The 18085-nt window shown below is 38.3% G+C and overlaps 1 protein-coding gene across 1 annotated transcript; it reads right to left on the bottom strand.

Annotated features, from left to right (window-relative positions):
* Window positions 1-11793: 11793 nt before the first annotated feature.
* On the bottom strand, window positions 11794-12288 carry LOC126888597 (cilia- and flagella-associated protein 251-like). Its single transcript, XM_050656951.1, has one exon. The coding sequence runs from the start codon at window positions 12286-12288 to the stop codon at window positions 11794-11796; it is 495 nt and encodes a 164-aa protein (XP_050512908.1).
* Between the last annotated feature and the right edge of the window lie 5797 nt (window positions 12289-18085).

The raw sequence follows: 18085 nt of genomic DNA, 5'->3' as shown, positions 1-18085 counted from the left end.
AAATTATAGTCAACAAGAACACCATAACAACAATATTCGAATACAAAACTCAATATAACCTATACGACGACTAACTTACACTTACAGCTGACTCGATCGATCATACCTAACCGCAAATTATGAGTCATGTAAATGGAGTTGTCTTAATGCCCGATATATCTCATATGGTACCAACATACATACTTAAGGTTTATTATAACCCTTTACTAAATTCCATAATTTAGAAAAATTCTATTCTCAAAAAAGTCAAGTGGGACGAGTAGTACAAAATTGTTCTATCGATGGACAACAGATTTAAATAGAGCATATCCAAAGTGAACAATCAGTAGAAATCTCGTAGCCAGTTCCAAAAAGCTAAAACATAGACCATAGTATAAACCAAAATAAATATAAGAGTTATGTATTGACAAGAAAAGAAATTATTGTAGCAAGCCTTTTATCCTAAATTGATCCGACTGTGGACAATAGATTTATATGGAAGCATATCCAAGGTGGAACAATCAGGCAGATTTAATTGAGCAACGCTACAACCTAACACTAAATGTGCTAATAATGATTACATATTGGGTAATATGACCCTCACTCAACTGATCATCAGATTTGTCTCAGATGCAACGGGAGGTCTACCTAATTAAATGGTGGACATAACAGAAGTTAGCTTACTCTGGGATTCTCTAACTATAGCTATAGCTACAACAAATTTATGGGAATAGCCAGAAAAAGCTAACCCATATTTCGGAATCATCTCTCATGAAATACTTCAAGAAGTCACATATTATTAACTCTTATAAATAAATCCAATTAAGTAAATACTAGAGAACAAGTAAATCAATTTCTAAAGAAACTGCAGATTAAGAAAATGTTCCCTAGTCACGCACAGACAACAGGACGTTGATCCTGACTCTAATTCACATACAAACAAAAATAATGAGTTTTCAGGAAAGCTGATGCTCGAACACAATAATCCCTTGGTGTAGGCAAAAGCTACCATATTTTCATAGGACTGATATCCAAGAAGTTACCATTATTATCAGAACAATAAATTGATAAAACTAAAGGAGAGTAAGTATACAATAGACAGACAAGTTTAAGACTAAGTCTCTATAGAATGATCATAAACTGAACATGGAATAAGAATGCCTAGTGCATGATTAAAATGATGATTAAACAGTCTATCATAAAAATTCAGCATCTGAACTAATTAAGGTATGACCTAGGACTAGGCAACTGTGCGCCAGGAAATCCGTCTCCTATCATGTGCACAGTTGATAAGTAATACAAGTTTCGAACCCACGTATTTGCATAGCCAAGCTAGGCAAACCATTTTCCTAAGAAATATTCAATACGGTACATAACGAAATGGCTTCATAGTCTTTATCATAAATTTTTATCTCAATTAACTTAATTAAATTTTGACCAATGAAGTATAACTTTGGAATCACACTGTATACTCAAATTGCCTTTACCAAAACAAATATCATGATGACTTCTTTAGACCGAAATAAGCTAATGTACCAAGGAATCATACTAAGCATTGGAATAACTTTCCAGTAGAAACTACAAAATTAAACACAACACCAGATAAACATAATCTAAACCTATTTTGTAGATACACTAATCTACAAGTGATGACATGTATAAGCATAATCACATACAAGGTGTTAACAGTTCCATACCAGTTCAATAATAAGCCAAATTAAGCTAAATCTCAATAATAAACTAATGAAATCTCAGATACATAGAATATGGAAAGCTAGAAAGATTACTATAATAGATAAAACATAGAGTCCCTATCTGGTGACTAAAATCAAAATCCAATCGTTAACCTATTCATTGAACAATCGAGTATTTCTAAAATTTAGAAAGAGGAATTAACTTGATCAGTATTGTTAAGTTAATCTTCTTCTTCTGACGACGAAGATGCTAAGTCGTTGACAGTATTATCTGGTAGTAAGTCCTTTATGTGAAATCGACCAAGTTTCCTGTTGGACGAACTATCTTTTAATTCATATATTAAAGGAGAGATTACTTTACTGACAACACATGGGACATATTTCTGACAAAATTTGGCAGAAATAGCATCACCTTTACTTGACTTAACAAAATTACGTTTTAATACCCGATCACCAACAAAGAATCGCAAATCTCTTTTCCTCAAATTGTATTGACTCTGTGACTTAAGGTAAGAAGATTTTAACTTCTTCCTGATGTCTGCAAATATTGGGGGCAAAGTCTGAACATCATCTAAACGATGAAGTTTCTCAGAGATCTGAGGGAGATTTGTGGAATTGTCTGAAATTAAACCAAAATAATCACCAGACAAAGCAATATTTCTACCAAAATTCAGATAAGCTGGAGAACATTGAGTAACTTCATGGACCGAAGTTCTTATGGCTTGAGCTATGGAGTGGATATACTGGTCCCAAGCTCTGTGATCTGGATAGGTGTACGATCTAAGGGCTGTTACAATACTGCGGTTCACTCGCTCACTATGATTAGCTTGCGGATGGTATGCAGCATTATAAAAGATTTTCTGAACTTTGTACTTGGTTAGAAGATCCTTAAAGGCCTTAGACACGAATTGGGGACCATTGTCACAAGACACAATTTGGGGAACACCAAACAACAAAAATACTTGTTCCTCCAAATATTTCACAATGGCAGGGACAGTGGCATTACGAAGAGGAAAAACTAGTGGAAATTTAGTAAAGTAGTCCACAACCACCAAACAATAGGTATAGCCATTGTAACTACGAGGATATGGCCCAATCAGATCCATGGATATCATCTGCCATGGGAAGTCAATGTTCCTAAAAGTACCCATTAATCCAGCTTGTGGCATAGTACTTGGCTTGCAAGTAGCACAAACTCTACATCTAGAAATATATTTCTTGATATAGTTGCGCATGCCAGGCCAATAATATAATTCTGCTATCCTACTAAATGTTTTATAGGAACCGAAATGACCAGATGTCACATTATCATGAAAAGTACGAAGAATTTCATCCCTGTTTGCTGTTGGGACGACAATTTTCCAATCAGACATATTAGACAAAGCTTCTACTGAACTAACAACATGCTTATAAAGGATATTATTTTCTACTTTAAAATCAGGATACTGATCAGGTGTTTGAGTAACCTTTTCCAACATTTTCTGATACCATGCATCCGGAACTAAAGTGGATAAGTCAAGAAGATTGACATCAAATGTTCGAGACAAAGCATCTGCTACTACAACACCATTTGCCTTACGATGGACGATATTATAATCAAAGGCTGACAACTTACAAATCCATCGAGACAAACGTTGGGATGGGTTACGCATAGAATGCATCCAGAGTAAAGAACTATGATCAGTAATAAGGGTACACTTACGACCTTCTAAATAGTAGCGGAAAGCCTCCAAGCCATGAATAATAGCAAGGAGTTCACGCTCGGTAGTGGAATAATTTTTCTGGGCCTTATTGAGCTTCTTACTAGTATATGCTATGGGGTGTTCAGAACCATCTTTCATCTGAAAGAGTACACCACCTGAGGCGGTATTTGAACAATCAGTCATGAGGTAGAAATGTTCACTGAAATCAGGTGAAGTCATGACCGGAGCACTGGTAAGAGCTTCTTTAATACGATGAAAAGCATCGTCGGCTTCAGGAGTCCAGGTGATAGTCTGGCCCTTTTTCCTATTCTTAAGGAGGTCAGTAAGAGGTGATAATAAAGTAGAATAAGAAGGCACAAATCGACGATAGTACCCACACATGCCCAATATCCTACGTAGTTGTGTAGTAGTTTTAGGAATGGGGAAGTCCTTAATAGCGGTTACTTTATCAGGGTCTGTTCTCAAACCTTGATGATCAACAACATATCCTAGAAATTTCAAATTAGGACGACAAAAATTACATTTCTCTAAATTAACCGTGAGATTAGCCTCTTTAAGGCGTAAAAATAATTTCTCCAATATTTCAATATGTGAAGAAAAATCAGGAGTAACAACTATGATGTCATCTAAATAATAGAATACGAATGGTTCGAGTTGGGGACCAATAACCAAGTCCATTAAACGACACGTTTGCGGAGCTGAAACTAGACCGAAAGGCATTGTGACAAATTGAAATAAACCTTTACCACTGACAGCGAAAGCAGTATACTTCTTACTCTCTTCACTTAACGGAATTTGTAAGAAGGCTTTGGATAAATCGATAGAAGAGATATATTTGGCATTTTGTAGTTTGCTCAAAATTATATCTATCCGAGGGATGGGTTAAGCATCTCGATTAGTAGTGATACTATTAAGTTTGCGACCATCGAAGCATACTCGGAATGATCCATCCTTCTTCTTCGTCATCCATAACGGCGAACAATATGAAGAATTTGAACGTTCGATAATGTTTAGAGAGAGCATCGAATCAATTTCTTTACCTAAATCTGCTTGCCATGCCTGAGGTATGGGATATTGATATTGTCTAAACGGAGTTGAAGTGTTCACTTCGATAGTATGAGATATTAAATGTGTACGGCCTAATTTATCTTTGGAAGAGATAGAAGAAAATTTAGAGATAATATTCTCTAACTGGTTTTGTTCTAAGCTAGACAAACTAGAGAACTCACGAATGGCACTGACAGTTGCGACATTAAAGGAAGATATAAACAACGAAAAATCTGAACAGTTTAATGTACTATTAAATGCATTTAAGAAATCCATGCCAAGAATTATAGAATTTTTAACTGAAGGGATAACATAAAATGTAATCATTTTCCGAATATTGGCAACTACGATTTCTGTGTCAAATTTACCTGTAATTGATTGGATTGCACCATCCGCAGTAGAGACTTGCAGAGAAGAAATAGGCATAACATTAATATCAGTGTTTTCTAACAATTTCAGCGAATACGAACCTATTAAAGAAATGTTAGATCCACTATCTAATAGAGCTAAACAAGATTGTCCTAAAATTTCAATTTCAAGATAAGGTCGGTTATCATTATGTTTCCTAACTAATAACGAATTTATATCAAAATCCAAAATATCTGATTTATTTTCAAAATTATCTGGTATTAACATAGACATATCATTATTATTTACAAACGTACAACCTGGTATAGAATTTGGAACTGTTTCCTTGTCCTGATTATGCTTATTACTAAAATTCCAGTTTAAGACTGGAGGGGATAATCTACGATCAAGCGAACCGCACGAGTCAACTGAAGTGTTACTAACAATTACTTTTTCCCTGATTTCGGTTTGCGTGCTGGTCTCCGGTTGGAAGTGTTTCTTCCTTCCTGAGAGGGTGTGTGTTTGAGCTGCTGACTGGTATTGGACCTGAAGCTTCGTCTACAGCTGCGGTCATATTCCCTGATGGGGCTGCTGTTTGAGGAACGCTCAGGGTACGAGCCTCTGCATGCTCGTTTCCCGAACACTTAAAACAGTTACGTTTAAGTGTATTTTCTCTACCACAACCGTGACAGAAAATCTGTGTTTGGGGTCTGGTACAATCCCGAAATGCGTGACCAATCGACTGACAATTCCAACAAGAAAAGGAATGAGTAGTCACAGACACATTCGGTGTATAGGGCCTAGATTGCCAAGAACGATTTCTCGAGGAGTGAGAGTTAAATCCAGCACCAGAATTAGATGTTGTAGGAGGATGAAAAGACCAGGATAGAGTTTCCTCTAACCGTTTACACTTATCTGTCAGGTCTTCGATAGTGGTCATACATTCACCAGAAAACGAAACTCCCCACTTATGTACCTGCACAGGCTTGGGATGTAACAAGGAATTAGAGGCTTGAATTGAAGAAACAGGAGTGGACGTGGCTAGAGGATTTACTCGAGAATCGAGTTCACCTTCTAGACTGAGAATCCTAATGGACATAGAGCGTTTGTAAAGTTGTTGCTCCTCATCTGAGCAACATAATAAGTGGACACGACCAGAGATATGAGCAAGACGTGAAATGTATCTAGAATACATGCTATCATGGACAGTCCCTCTAAAATTATTTATCTTTTGCGTAAGATCCTCTAGTGTCTCATTTATTCCCTGTTGTTGTTCCAGGAAAGGAATAGCTGCAGCTGAAATCTGACGGAAACTCCTGTTTCCTTGCTCCTGTTTAAGAGCACCACGCAATAGACTGCGTTTTCTATCACATTTAGCGGCTTCTTCAACCTCTATTTCCCTTATCCTCAGCTCATAATCTAACTCCCTAACTAACAAATGTTCTGGCTGAAAGGTACACATGGTGGTAGGAAAAATTTAGTAACAATAACCCCAACCCAACAACGACAAACCGAACCCACCCCAACAAACTAACGACCCAATTAACCGACAATCTACTAAACAAGCTGCTCAACCGACGAGCTGCTAAACTAACGACCTAATAAACCGACAAACCAAATATAACCGAGATATATATTTGGGGTAGATATTTAAAATAATTTAAGTAAATGTTTAAACGAAAATGTATATAAAAAAATGAAAACTTTATAAATTATATATAGGTATGGTAAGCAAAAATTTAGCTAACTGTATTATATTGTCTGGCAAAATCAAAATCACCTAAATCAAAAGTAGTAATGTACCTAGATATCAAAAAAAATAAATCATTCAAAATTTTTCAAAATAAATATCCAGGTATCACCAAACCGACCAGACCGAAATGTCAACCAATACACCTGTTCAAATATTATCCTACTCACGATTTACAATTATTATTTTAAATAAATTAAAATAGTACCAATAGAGCAATATAAGTGCACTAGTGTATATTCCAAAAACGTACAAAAGGAATAAAAAATGTATCTCTATATAATTACAAAATATACAACAATAGACCAGAAAGATACTTACTAGAAAAATTTACAATAAACAACAAAATAAAGAAAGGTACTGTCTTACTGAAAGTCGGGCCCCACGTTGGGCGCCAATTGTAACGTATTTTTTTTCTGTATGAATGGGGTAGCTTAATAAATGACTAAAGTTTTACAGAAATAGGCTAGCTGGAAATTGAAGAGACTAAACAGTAGGGCTCAGGGAAGGATCAGGCCGTATTTGCACGCCCTAGTAAGACGGTACCTACTGAAATACTTGAATGATAAAGAAAATAAATTAATATAAGGAGTAATGACAAGAAAATAACTATTGACCAAGAAGATATTCAGAAGTAGTGTTGAGCGCCAGGGAAGAATTGAATAAATTCTTCTCCACGTGACCTATATTGCTGTACCTAACTAATACTATTAATAGATACTATTAAAATGATAGGACAATAAAACATATAAGTATGTACAACCACATTTAATAAAAAAAATACCTATAAACCCTATATACAATTTTATACACTAGCTAAATATCCGACGTACTATGGTAGTACACTCCTGTCGATAATGCAGGTTTTACAGTATGAAAAAACAAATATATGTAATGAATTTATTCTACTAAGGAAGTGATTTGATCTAAATATGCATGTACAAACTAATTATTACTGTAGAATACAAGATTGGCTGACAATCCCGTATCTGATCGGAAGTGACAACCTGACAATATCTGGTGAATGGAATAAATATTATTGAGTAGGAAATAAACCTTTCGATAGTGTGCACAGTATCGTCCCAGATAGTTTATAATCCTGAGATTATTTTAAATACCTGATACAATCATGAAAATGAAATATAAAATTCGTTGACAAAAACATTATTGAATATTATAAAGCTAATAGGTTTTAAGAAGGTGAATTTATATTATTATTAAGGTTATGTATTTGAGTTATTGAAAAAAAATTGAAAATTGAAAACTATTATTTAAAAGGATTGAAAATTTAAATTTTATTATAAAAACCTGGCGTTTCTACAAAAGTAGGCCGTGGCTTCTCCAAAATCCTGGTGAGGTTGATGATGAGAGAGCCAGGTACGTATCCTCCGATCTTCCCAATCCTCGGGAGGTAAGGAACAACAACACAGAGGATTGACGAGGAGGTACTTGCTAGTGTCGGTAAAACTCAATGTCTATTCCAGAAACGAAAAAAAAACATCCAAAACTCTTCCAATCCAAACCCAAAATAATCCCAAAATGATTGCTTATTCCATAAATAAATGAAGTATCCAAATGTGACTTAAATTTTGTTATAGTCTTCCTCCAGTGGCTAAAAGAACAGAAAACCTTCTATTAGCTGGTTTTCCTTAAGTATCTAAGAAACAGGGCCTCTATAAAAAGGTGTTTCACCTTATCAGAACTTGACAGAGAAAAAAACTACGGAAAAAGTGAGGTTTGATGTACATGCTTTCATTGACCTTGATTCTTCTTGACTGGAAAAAGCCCTTTTAAACGAATGTAAGGAAGTATTTGGACAAAAAAAATGTGGATCTTGTAATCAAAGATTACTATATGGAGTTATATACATGATAGAATGAAAATTATCATTGATTTTCAATTTATTTGAGAGTGAAAATGTAGTTCTAAGAATATTTTTTTCCTGTGAGTGTATATTAGAAGTATTGAAAAAGTGATAATTAAAGAATAGCAATGCTTTTCATATGATCTAAATATGGTATTAAAAATGATTTAGATGGTTATTTTTTCTTAGCATGAAAAAGAAATGGCAAACCATAGTTAAGTGATATTTTTTTCATACATACCCATTGTTTTTTTCAAAAAATATTGGAACCAAAAACTCTTCACAACCCCAAACAAAAAATAAAAACTTCCTCCAACGTAAATTAATCTTCTTATAACTTATTTCAACCAAAAGGTAAATTCTTACAATGGCCACCGGAGGACTTCTTGATCGGACAAGAACAAAAATTCAAGTGAAGTGCCAGCCGCTATGGCCGATATGACATACACCCCTGCCGGATATCGTCATTATTAACTGCTAGACTCTAATCTACCAGATATTACCAACTTTATCGTCTATCAACTGCAACCTCTAATACGAGTGCTTGTAAAGTTGGTTGCATACCTAGTTCCCATCGGAATAACATTTTAGTAACGATAGTAGTAACTCATCGTTACAGTCTGCCACTTTTCTTTTTTCTCTTGTTTTATTTTCTTATTCAATGTTCTCTTCAAATCTTTGTATATTTCTTTGAGCTCGAGGTTGCCCTGGCTTCTGGTGTAATTCCTTCGAGCTCTGAGGCATCTCTCCCGAAGACCTTCTATCTCATACGTCCACCAGTAGGGGGATTTTTTATTATTCTTCTTCTTCACCGTGGCCAAACTTGCCGCGTTTTGGAGAGCTCTTCTCAATTGGCCAAGATCAGGAATCTCTTCTTCGTTTATTTTCCTGAACTCCGATAGGTACTTGTTTTTGTTAAAGTATGATTTTGTATGACCTATCGGCCGCTTTATTCCCCTTTTTGTTTTTACTTCATACTGTATGTAGCGGTGGTAGGTAAATAACTGATCGTCGAGGACATCCCACCCCTGCACTTTCCTGGATAGCCCTTCGCTTGTGAAAGTAACGTCGATGTGTGATTGGCTGACCCCCCTTATGAATGTTGGTTTATCATTATTTAGTACTTGGAGGCCAGCCTGGGGTATCCATTCGTTCCAGAGTTCCCCCTTTTTGTCGTTTGTAGGGGAACCCCATAATCTTGATTTCGCGTTGATGTCCCCGGCGATCAATATCTCTTTTTCATTTATGGCAGCACTCATTATTTCGTCAACGATAGTTTCGTATCTCATCATAGGGATGTTCGGAGATACATAGCATGCCAGGTGGCTGAAATCCCTCAGCTTAATGGGGATATGATTTACCCCCCTGACAATGCCCTGCACTCCCACATCCCTATTTCTAATAAGTAATGCTACGTTCTTCCCATTATCTTGGACCCATCCACCGCCTGTCGTGATCTTAATATTTGGTTCGGGGACGATGAGCAGGTCCGTTTCTAGCTTGCAGGCTTTTGCGTGAACAAGATCGTGCGCTCGGCCCACGTTCACCTGCAATATCCTTATACCAGGTTGATCTTGGGGTACACTTAGGTTCAGTTCCCTTAGGTCGTGTCTGCAGCGGATTCGCGTCTATCTGCTATGTTAAAATTCCTTCAATCTAAGATAAATAAATAAATAAGTATATATAAAGTAGATAAAATTAATAAAAATAGAATTATTTAATAAATAAAATATATAAGTAGAGATAAAATGAATAAAACAACATAAATAAAATATGTAGAATAAATAAATAGAATATATAAATAAAATTTTTATAAATAAAATACTTTGGTGCTTGATGTCTGGTATAACTTATTTTCCATGAAACTCTTTGAGACCTGGCCTCCTGTTTCACCGTTGGCTGTATAGGGGCCCACTAACGTTCTCACGAGGCCACCCCTCATCATTTCACTGCTATTTTTCTTCTTATACACCTTTTTGGGGTTCCCTTTCCCCTCCCCTGCCGTACACCCACGCACGGTAGGCTGGGCATTGCATCCGGTCCATCCGGTGCCCCTCCTCCTTACAAGTAAGACAGTACGCAGTGTTATTACACTGTACCGCTGTATGACCTGTCTTTAAGCAGTTGTAACAACAAGCTACCCTGCTCTCACCCTTACACTCATAGGTGCTATGTCCGTAGTGTAAGCACTTATAGCACCTAGTGGGGGTGTACCTCTCTGAGATGGGGCACCACACCCAGCCTATCACGATTGTGTTATATTTTCTGAGTTTTTCAGCATTTGTGGGGCGCACGGCCATGGTCGCGCTCTGCTCCCCATTTCGGTTGGTTCTGAGAATCTTTATATCCACTTCATCTTTTGGAATCCCGGTGTATGCATTTATAGCGTTTTGTAATATATCCTCGGTGACCCCGGGGTCCATGCCGGTTATGGTAAAGTGGTTTTCTTTCCGTCTAACAGCCATGTTTAAGCCGAACATCCTTGTGTCCATCTCTTTCCTTAATTTGTCGGCAGCTCCGTTCCCCTTTAATTTCACGAGGATGTCCCCGCCTTCCGTTTTCTTTAATCTATCTACTTTCGCCCCTATCTTCCCGATGTTTATCTTTTCGTTCATTTCTTTTAGAACATCGGTATACTTCTTCCCCCCTGTTTTAATCAGAAGGGCTTCCTCCTTCTCATGCCTGGCTCCCTTGTCCATTTCTTTTCCTCGGATAACTAATTCCCATATTATATTTTCCCCCCTACCCATGAATTCCAAAGCTTTCCGCACCTCTTCTTTATTGATTTCATTATTTATTATCACTCGTATTGTCTCCGGCGGCGTTTCCCTTTCCTTAATTTGCTTTAAGGCCCTCTCGGCCATTTCGTACATACCGTGCTTCTTTATTTTTACAACATACGTGAACCATTCTCTCCTTTCGCTTGCCATGGAACTTTTCTTGACATTCTCTATGTATTCTACGTTCCCTTATTTACATCCCTCGATGATTTAATATACGTCTTCCCGGATGGTACGTATGACACTTTCTACCCCTCCTTCTTTAATGTCGCTCTTTGTTACAATTAAGCATTCTTTTTTGGTTATTGTCTCTTGTAGACCGTTCTTGTTCATATTTCGTTTTTTCAAATATCTTCTCCTCCAGTTTCTTTTTGTATATCCGGCTAAAATTATTTATGTCCCCCCCTTTGTTTAACGCTTTTATTATTTTCTCTGTTTCTTTTTTTTTGCCTTTCTTGTTCCTGTTTTATTTTGCACTGCTCGCATTTCACCTCCTCTTGCACCGTTTGATTTTGATTCTGACTCGTTTTATTTTGGATAGAGGTTATTTCTTCAATTAACTTTCTTGCTTTAGCCTTATTCTCCCCCTCTATAGGTCCTTTATAATTTAGGATCTCCAATACCTCTTTCAATTTTCTTTGGACTCTTTCGATTTCCGTCTCCTCTGAGTATTTTTTGCTTTCTTCTCTCTTTTCTCTTGCTGTATTTCTTCCCTGTCCGCTTCGTCGAACAGGAAAGCTGTTAGGACGCTCTCTTCTATATCTTGCCAGTATGAATCGCCTTGCTCTTCTCTCCATTCTACTTCCTTATCCCCCACTTCCACAATTTCCACTGAGTCTTCCTCCACTTTGTCTCCTTCTTTTTCCTCTTCTTTGTTAATTTCCTTTAACAGGTCCTCTCCTACTAGAGTCGAGTGCTTTGGAGGACCCGACCTAATCATCTTTGGCTGTTTATTGTGCCATTCTAACATTTCCTTTTCGAACTTTCGTTGTTCTTCCTCTTCTGTTCTGCCGTCTTGCGGCCGTTCTTCCCCGTTCTCATTGGTTTTTCCGTCTTCCTTATTTTTTTGCCTATAGTCGTCGTCATTATTCCCTGTACCTTTGTTTGTATTTGTTTGGTCCATGTGATTCCCACGAGTAGGGACGTACTACACGTCCGGCGCGGTAGTGCGCCCTTACCGCGCTAAGGCTAGGCTACTTCGGGAGGTCGCCAGGTATCCCGAAGGGATCGTTTGTGATGCTCTTACCCTTGCATCTTTCATACCTTTGGCACGATACCTTCCACCGTGATAGTGGGGATTATTTTTTGAGGTTTATTCCTCTAGGCTTTTTTTCACGGTTGCCTCCGGACGCAGTGGCAGTCTGTATTCGCAGGCTACCTGGAGTTTCCGCGTAACTGCTGCCTCTCCTGTTACGCGGGATTTGGAATGGATGTGTGGTGGGAAAGGTACTTTGGTGGGGTAAGACATGGCGGCTACTCGCAGTGGGTATGTCGAAAAAGTTTTCAAAGTGGACATTTGTGATCGGAGTCCGATGGTAGAGCCTCCGCATGTTGCGTGGGGCTCACCCATCGACCCCCGTCCACAATGCCGGAGTGGGCGAGATTAACTTTAGGTATTTGAGTAGTCTTACGGCCAGTTTCACAATCTGTGGTTAATCCTAGCGGTCAACTAACCTTTACCCCCAGTCTAACTGACAGATGCTGTTTCACAACCACAGATTCAATCATGGTTAGTTGACCGTAAGTTTTGTTTTATTTTTCTTATGTTGGTAGGAAATTAGGGACAATGATCACCAGAAATAACATTTTTATGGATAATTATCAGATCAGCTGATCAGTCAGATGAGTTTTGATTGATTTTTATTAGGATAAATTCAATAAATTGTTATATTTCTTTAGGACTATTTGTTGTATATATTTTTTTGGGATTTTATATTTAGTTGTGGAGTTTATTTTGCAGATTAAGGAAAAATAAATGTGTGTATATGTGTGGTTAGGATATTCACTGCGAGACTTGTGGTTTCATATTTCATTTGCATAATCATATTGTTGATGTTGATTCTTGCTACCTTGCTTTAAAAATTCATATATTTTAACATACCTCCTATGGGATTAATAAAATTTGATATATGATGGTTGCATCTTAGATTTTGGACCATATAAATTAGTATGCAGAACTTTTTTAAAGTATCTTTTTTTCATAAAATTAATATTAAAAATTCTTCCCATACGTGACCAACTAAAGTACACACGCTTACATGCATATTATACATTTTAAGTTTTGTTTAAGAATAATAGGTATTTGTTTTAAGGTATTTTGCCAAAATCGTTAAAATTAAATTGTTAATATAAAAACATGTAACAAGCAAGAGACTATAAATGTGTATTAATAATTACCCCAGGAAGCAAATCATTTAAAAATCGAAAAATTATTGGCCGCTGAACTGCTAAACGCATTTAAGTACATCATATAAATTCATATCTGTAATTAATAATTTACGTATATCACTCTACATTCTGCCCTGCCAATATAACGAAATTAGGTTAGGATAACCTCTAGTTAAGAGCTTAACCATCACTCCAAGCTCTGGTTAAAAATTCCGTCTGTTAACCACAACATCGCCGTTGACCTGATATTGTGAAACGCATATTTCGGGGTAACCTCTGGTTATCTCTTAACCACAAGTTAACTTTACTTTGTGAAACCGGCCGTTAGGGAAGTTGGAGGGTGAAATACAACTGCTGAAGGCGAAAGGCGTCGCAACTACTCGCCTCCGGCAGCCACCCGGTGCACAGTCGCTGGACGCTAAGACTGTTCTTGGTTTCATCGGTCGTGCTCCCCTCACAATTTTTTAGGGACTACGACCGGTTATTGGGTCCTCCCACCGTCGTCGAGGTATAATTACAGCCCCAGGGAGGGAACAGCAGACCAGTTGCATCTTCTCCATCCGGACGATCACGTATCCTCCTTTCGGTTTAATTTCATACACTCGCAGCTTTCTATTGTAGATTACTACAGCGGCCCTTCCAGTCGTATCCACAAACCATCCTCTTTTCTTAGCCGCTGTTGGGTTTGGCTCCGCCGTCACCAGCACGTCGATATTCTTTTCTACGGCGGCAGCCTCGGCGAGATCATGTGCTAATCTCGCCGTTCCCACGTTCGTTTGAAGTACTCTCGGATCTTATTTCCTGTGTTCGCCATTTCTTAGACTCGGACTTCTTTCACGCTCTCTTTCATACTGTTTCCACTCGCGCGCTCTTCCTGGGACTAGTCCTTAGTGGTCCCTTCTTTCAACCAGTCGGTTGAACTTTGGACATCTTCTTGAATTCGCCACATGCCCGGTCACATCGCAGTTGAGACATGTGATTGTTTCTGCCTTGCATTCCGACGCTATGTGACCCTCTTTGCCGCATCGGAAGCAACATCCTCTTCTGTTTTGCCATTTACAGTGCCATTGCTTGTGTCCAAAGGCTAGACATCTCAAGCATCTTGGTATTTCTGTCCTTGCTTCTATGACCCGACAGGAGGTATACTCTACCCTAATTCTTCTCATTCTTAGGATCTTTTCGGCCGCGTCTTCGTCCACATCCATCACGGCACTCATCATCCATCTTTCTCCGCCCCGTGTCTCGGTTCAGGTTTTTACTATGTCACATGCCCGCTCTTTACCTGCTGCTTCCTCTGTGGCCTTTTGGATCACCTCCTCCATTGTGTTGGATGGGATTTCTTGCATCAAGATTCTTCTCTTTACGACGCCCCCTTTTGCCACTGCTCTCGACACACATGTATTACGACGTTTCTTCACTTCCTCCGCCATTTCCCTTCCTCCTCCCAGTTCCAGTGATATTCCTCAATTTCTGGTCTGTCTGATCCTTTTTATGTCGATGGATTTTCTTGCTGTGAGGTTACTTTTCACTTCTGTCATAAGGTCCGCAAATTATGTTTCCTTGTTTTTGCTGATAAGTACTACTCCACATTGTTCTCTGGCCTTGGTGTTAATGTTTGCCCACCCTCTTCTGGCTTTTTTGCCTAGGAGCGTGATCGTCACACCCCTTCCTCTTGCTGCCCACTCCAGGATTCTCCTCGATGTCTCAACTCCTAGTGATGTTGGCGTGTGGATTCCCACTCTTTCTCTTCCTAGCTCCTCCATCTTCTGTACCAGTTTCCTGCATGTCTTGAGGAACTTCACCGACTCGAGTTCTTCCTTCTTGTTTGGGAGAAGTTTAAATCCATATTTCTCCTTGTCAATCCATGTTCCATCTACATGAGCAGACATCGTTACTCTCACAGTTCCCAGGCCTCCATCCTCATCCACCTCCGCTGGAACACCTGGTAGGTCAGGAAACATACCTTTCACCGTTTCCATGGCTTTGTTGTCCTCGTCGTTGTTGGTAACAAATACTGCCACGTCTGCTGCTATATCAGAGATGTCCCCCTCTTTCACTTCAGTTCTTTGGAAGACTTCCTCCGACCAGTCCTCATTTAAGAACTCTGTTATTTCCTCGTACTTGTATATTGCCATTTTTTCCGTGATGGCGTCCACCCTCCTTTTAATGGCTTCTGGGTTCTCTAGGTCCACTTGAACACCCATTGTCGCCATTTTCTTGACTTTCAAGGGCTCCATGTTCGTCTGCACACCTCTGGATGTCGTGCAAACAGACTTCCTTGGAACCTCTTCTTTCTTCTTACTTTCCTCCAGTTCCTCGGTATAATCGAACAACCGGTTTCTCAGGTTGTCAACCTCCTGCTTTATGGCAAATCTTGTATTTGGCACCTCAACCATGAGTTTTTCAAGGGCCGCTACACTATCATGGAGGCGTTCCAACTTTGTTCTTGCATTACAGTTGGGTGTTTGCTCCTCTTCCTCCGATTCATCACCGGAACTGCTGTCAGAGCTGCTCGATTCCCCTTCTTCTTCCCTTGCGTTTTCTTTCCTTTGACTCTTCGCTTTATTTTTTTCGTCCTTCTGTCTGTTCTCTTCTCCCTCTTTTTCTCTTCCTATTCTCTTTCTTTCTTCTTCTCTCTTGGTTTGCAGTTTCTCTCTTACTTCCCTTGTTTCCCTCTTATCTTCTCTTTCTTTTCCCTTGCTTCTGTTTGCGTTGGTTCTAGATCCGGGGCCTTCCTTTTCTTCCATCTCTCTTCTCCATCTTTTCTCCCCTTTCTCCTCCTCAAGATTAATGGCAACCAAAAAGTAGTGATTGTCGACGACCTCAATGCCAGAATAGGTAATGATATCATGCCAGGCGTAAAACAAAAATTCAACGAAGACACCATCAACGAGAACGGAGAATTCCTGGTTAATTTTTGTGCCAGAAACGAGATGAGGATTAACAACACGTACTTCCCACATAAAGAACAACACAAATACACGTTTTGCAACACCAGAGGCCAAAAATCAATCATAGACTACATAATTACTAACAGAGCTTTCTCCCCATCACAGATACTAGATGTTAGAGCCCTAACCTCAGCTGACACTGGAACAGATCATAACTTGGTTTTATGTAAAATACGGATAGAACGACCAATTAAAATCAAAAAATCCCCCACATATATCGAGAGATACAATATAGAATCAATGACCTCAGAGAGCACAAAAATATTGTATGAAAGCAGGCTGACAAGCAAATTGGAAAACATTAAGAGCAAACAATAGCGATCAACAGGTAGCAACAAACGCGTTCCAAGATTGCGGCTCTAATTTTGAATATTTTGTCGAGATATTTGGCACACATATTCGTAATATAATAAAGAATGGCGGTACAGAGCCCAATTTCAGAAATATGTTAGTATGTGGAAATTACTCTATAACTAAATAAAATATTGAAAAAAGGAGCCTGTACCGCCATTAAGAAAGACAAAAAAAAATACACTTTCTTCATATAAACTTTTTTATCCCGTGCCTAGATTTTGTGTCACATTGGAACTACTATAAATCGATTTTTTTATAACAAGAAATCGAACGTCACTGACTTGGCAACATTTCGCGTCTATGTGTATAAAAATTATTGTTTTTGATAGTATAAACGTCACTGTCAGTGTCGAATTACCGACGCACTGTTGCCTCACTTCTGAAAGTTCGCAGAACTTTCGCAATCTTGGACCGCGTTTGTTGCTACCTGTTGATCGCTACTGTGTGCTCTTAACATGCACAACTGTGAAGTAGAAGAATGCTGGAATGAAATAAAAAACTGCATCCAGCAGGCTGCGGAAGAGTCTATCAGCAAAAGAAAAACAAACACCACCGCAATAAGAAACAACAAACCATGGTTTTGTAAAGAAGTCAAAGCACTCACAGAACAAAAGAGAAAATGCTATCTGTGTTACAAAAGCACTGAAACGCAGGAACAACGCGCCATCTATATAGAAACAAGAAACAGAATAAATTCGCGAATAAGAGCAATAAAAAGAGAGCTTGGATCAAGTTCACAAGTGACATGGATCACGACATCTGTGGCGCACAGAGGAAAGTTTGGAAAATGCTAAAAAACAGAAAAAACCATTAACTGAATTTGTACAGACAAAGGGGATACCAACTGAGACATGGGAAAATATTTCAGAGAACTCTACAAAGGTGAAGACGCCAATGACGAACACGATTACAATACAGACGGGTATATCACTAATGTCCACTTTACATCAACAATAAATTGAACAAGAAATTGACAAAGTTATTCAAGGCCAAATTTGATGTGTACAAAATGTATGGTTTGTGAAAGAAAATGAAGGAATTTGATGAAATAGAACAATTGGATATGTTTTATTTTGTCAAATTTCTTTTTATTCACGGCAAAATTGGATGTAGAATTGTGTTTTGTATAAGTCAAATTTGACCTTGAATAACTTTGTCAATTTCTTGTTCAGTTTATTGTTGATGTAAAGTGCACTTAAAGAAACTGAAGCAGAAGCGAGAATGAAG

This window comes from Diabrotica virgifera, chromosome 7 (genome assembly GCF_917563875.1).
Source record: "Diabrotica virgifera virgifera chromosome 7, PGI_DIABVI_V3a".
NCBI lineage: Eukaryota > Metazoa > Arthropoda > Insecta > Coleoptera > Chrysomelidae > Diabrotica > Diabrotica virgifera.
This window is presented reverse-complemented; position numbering and strand designations above follow the sequence as displayed.

Bases quoted from the DNA above. Each gene is read 5' to 3' on its own strand.
- LOC126888597 (XM_050656951.1), bottom strand. From the start codon at position 12,288: ATGGACCAAACAAATACAAACAAAGGTACAGGGAATAATGACGACGAC.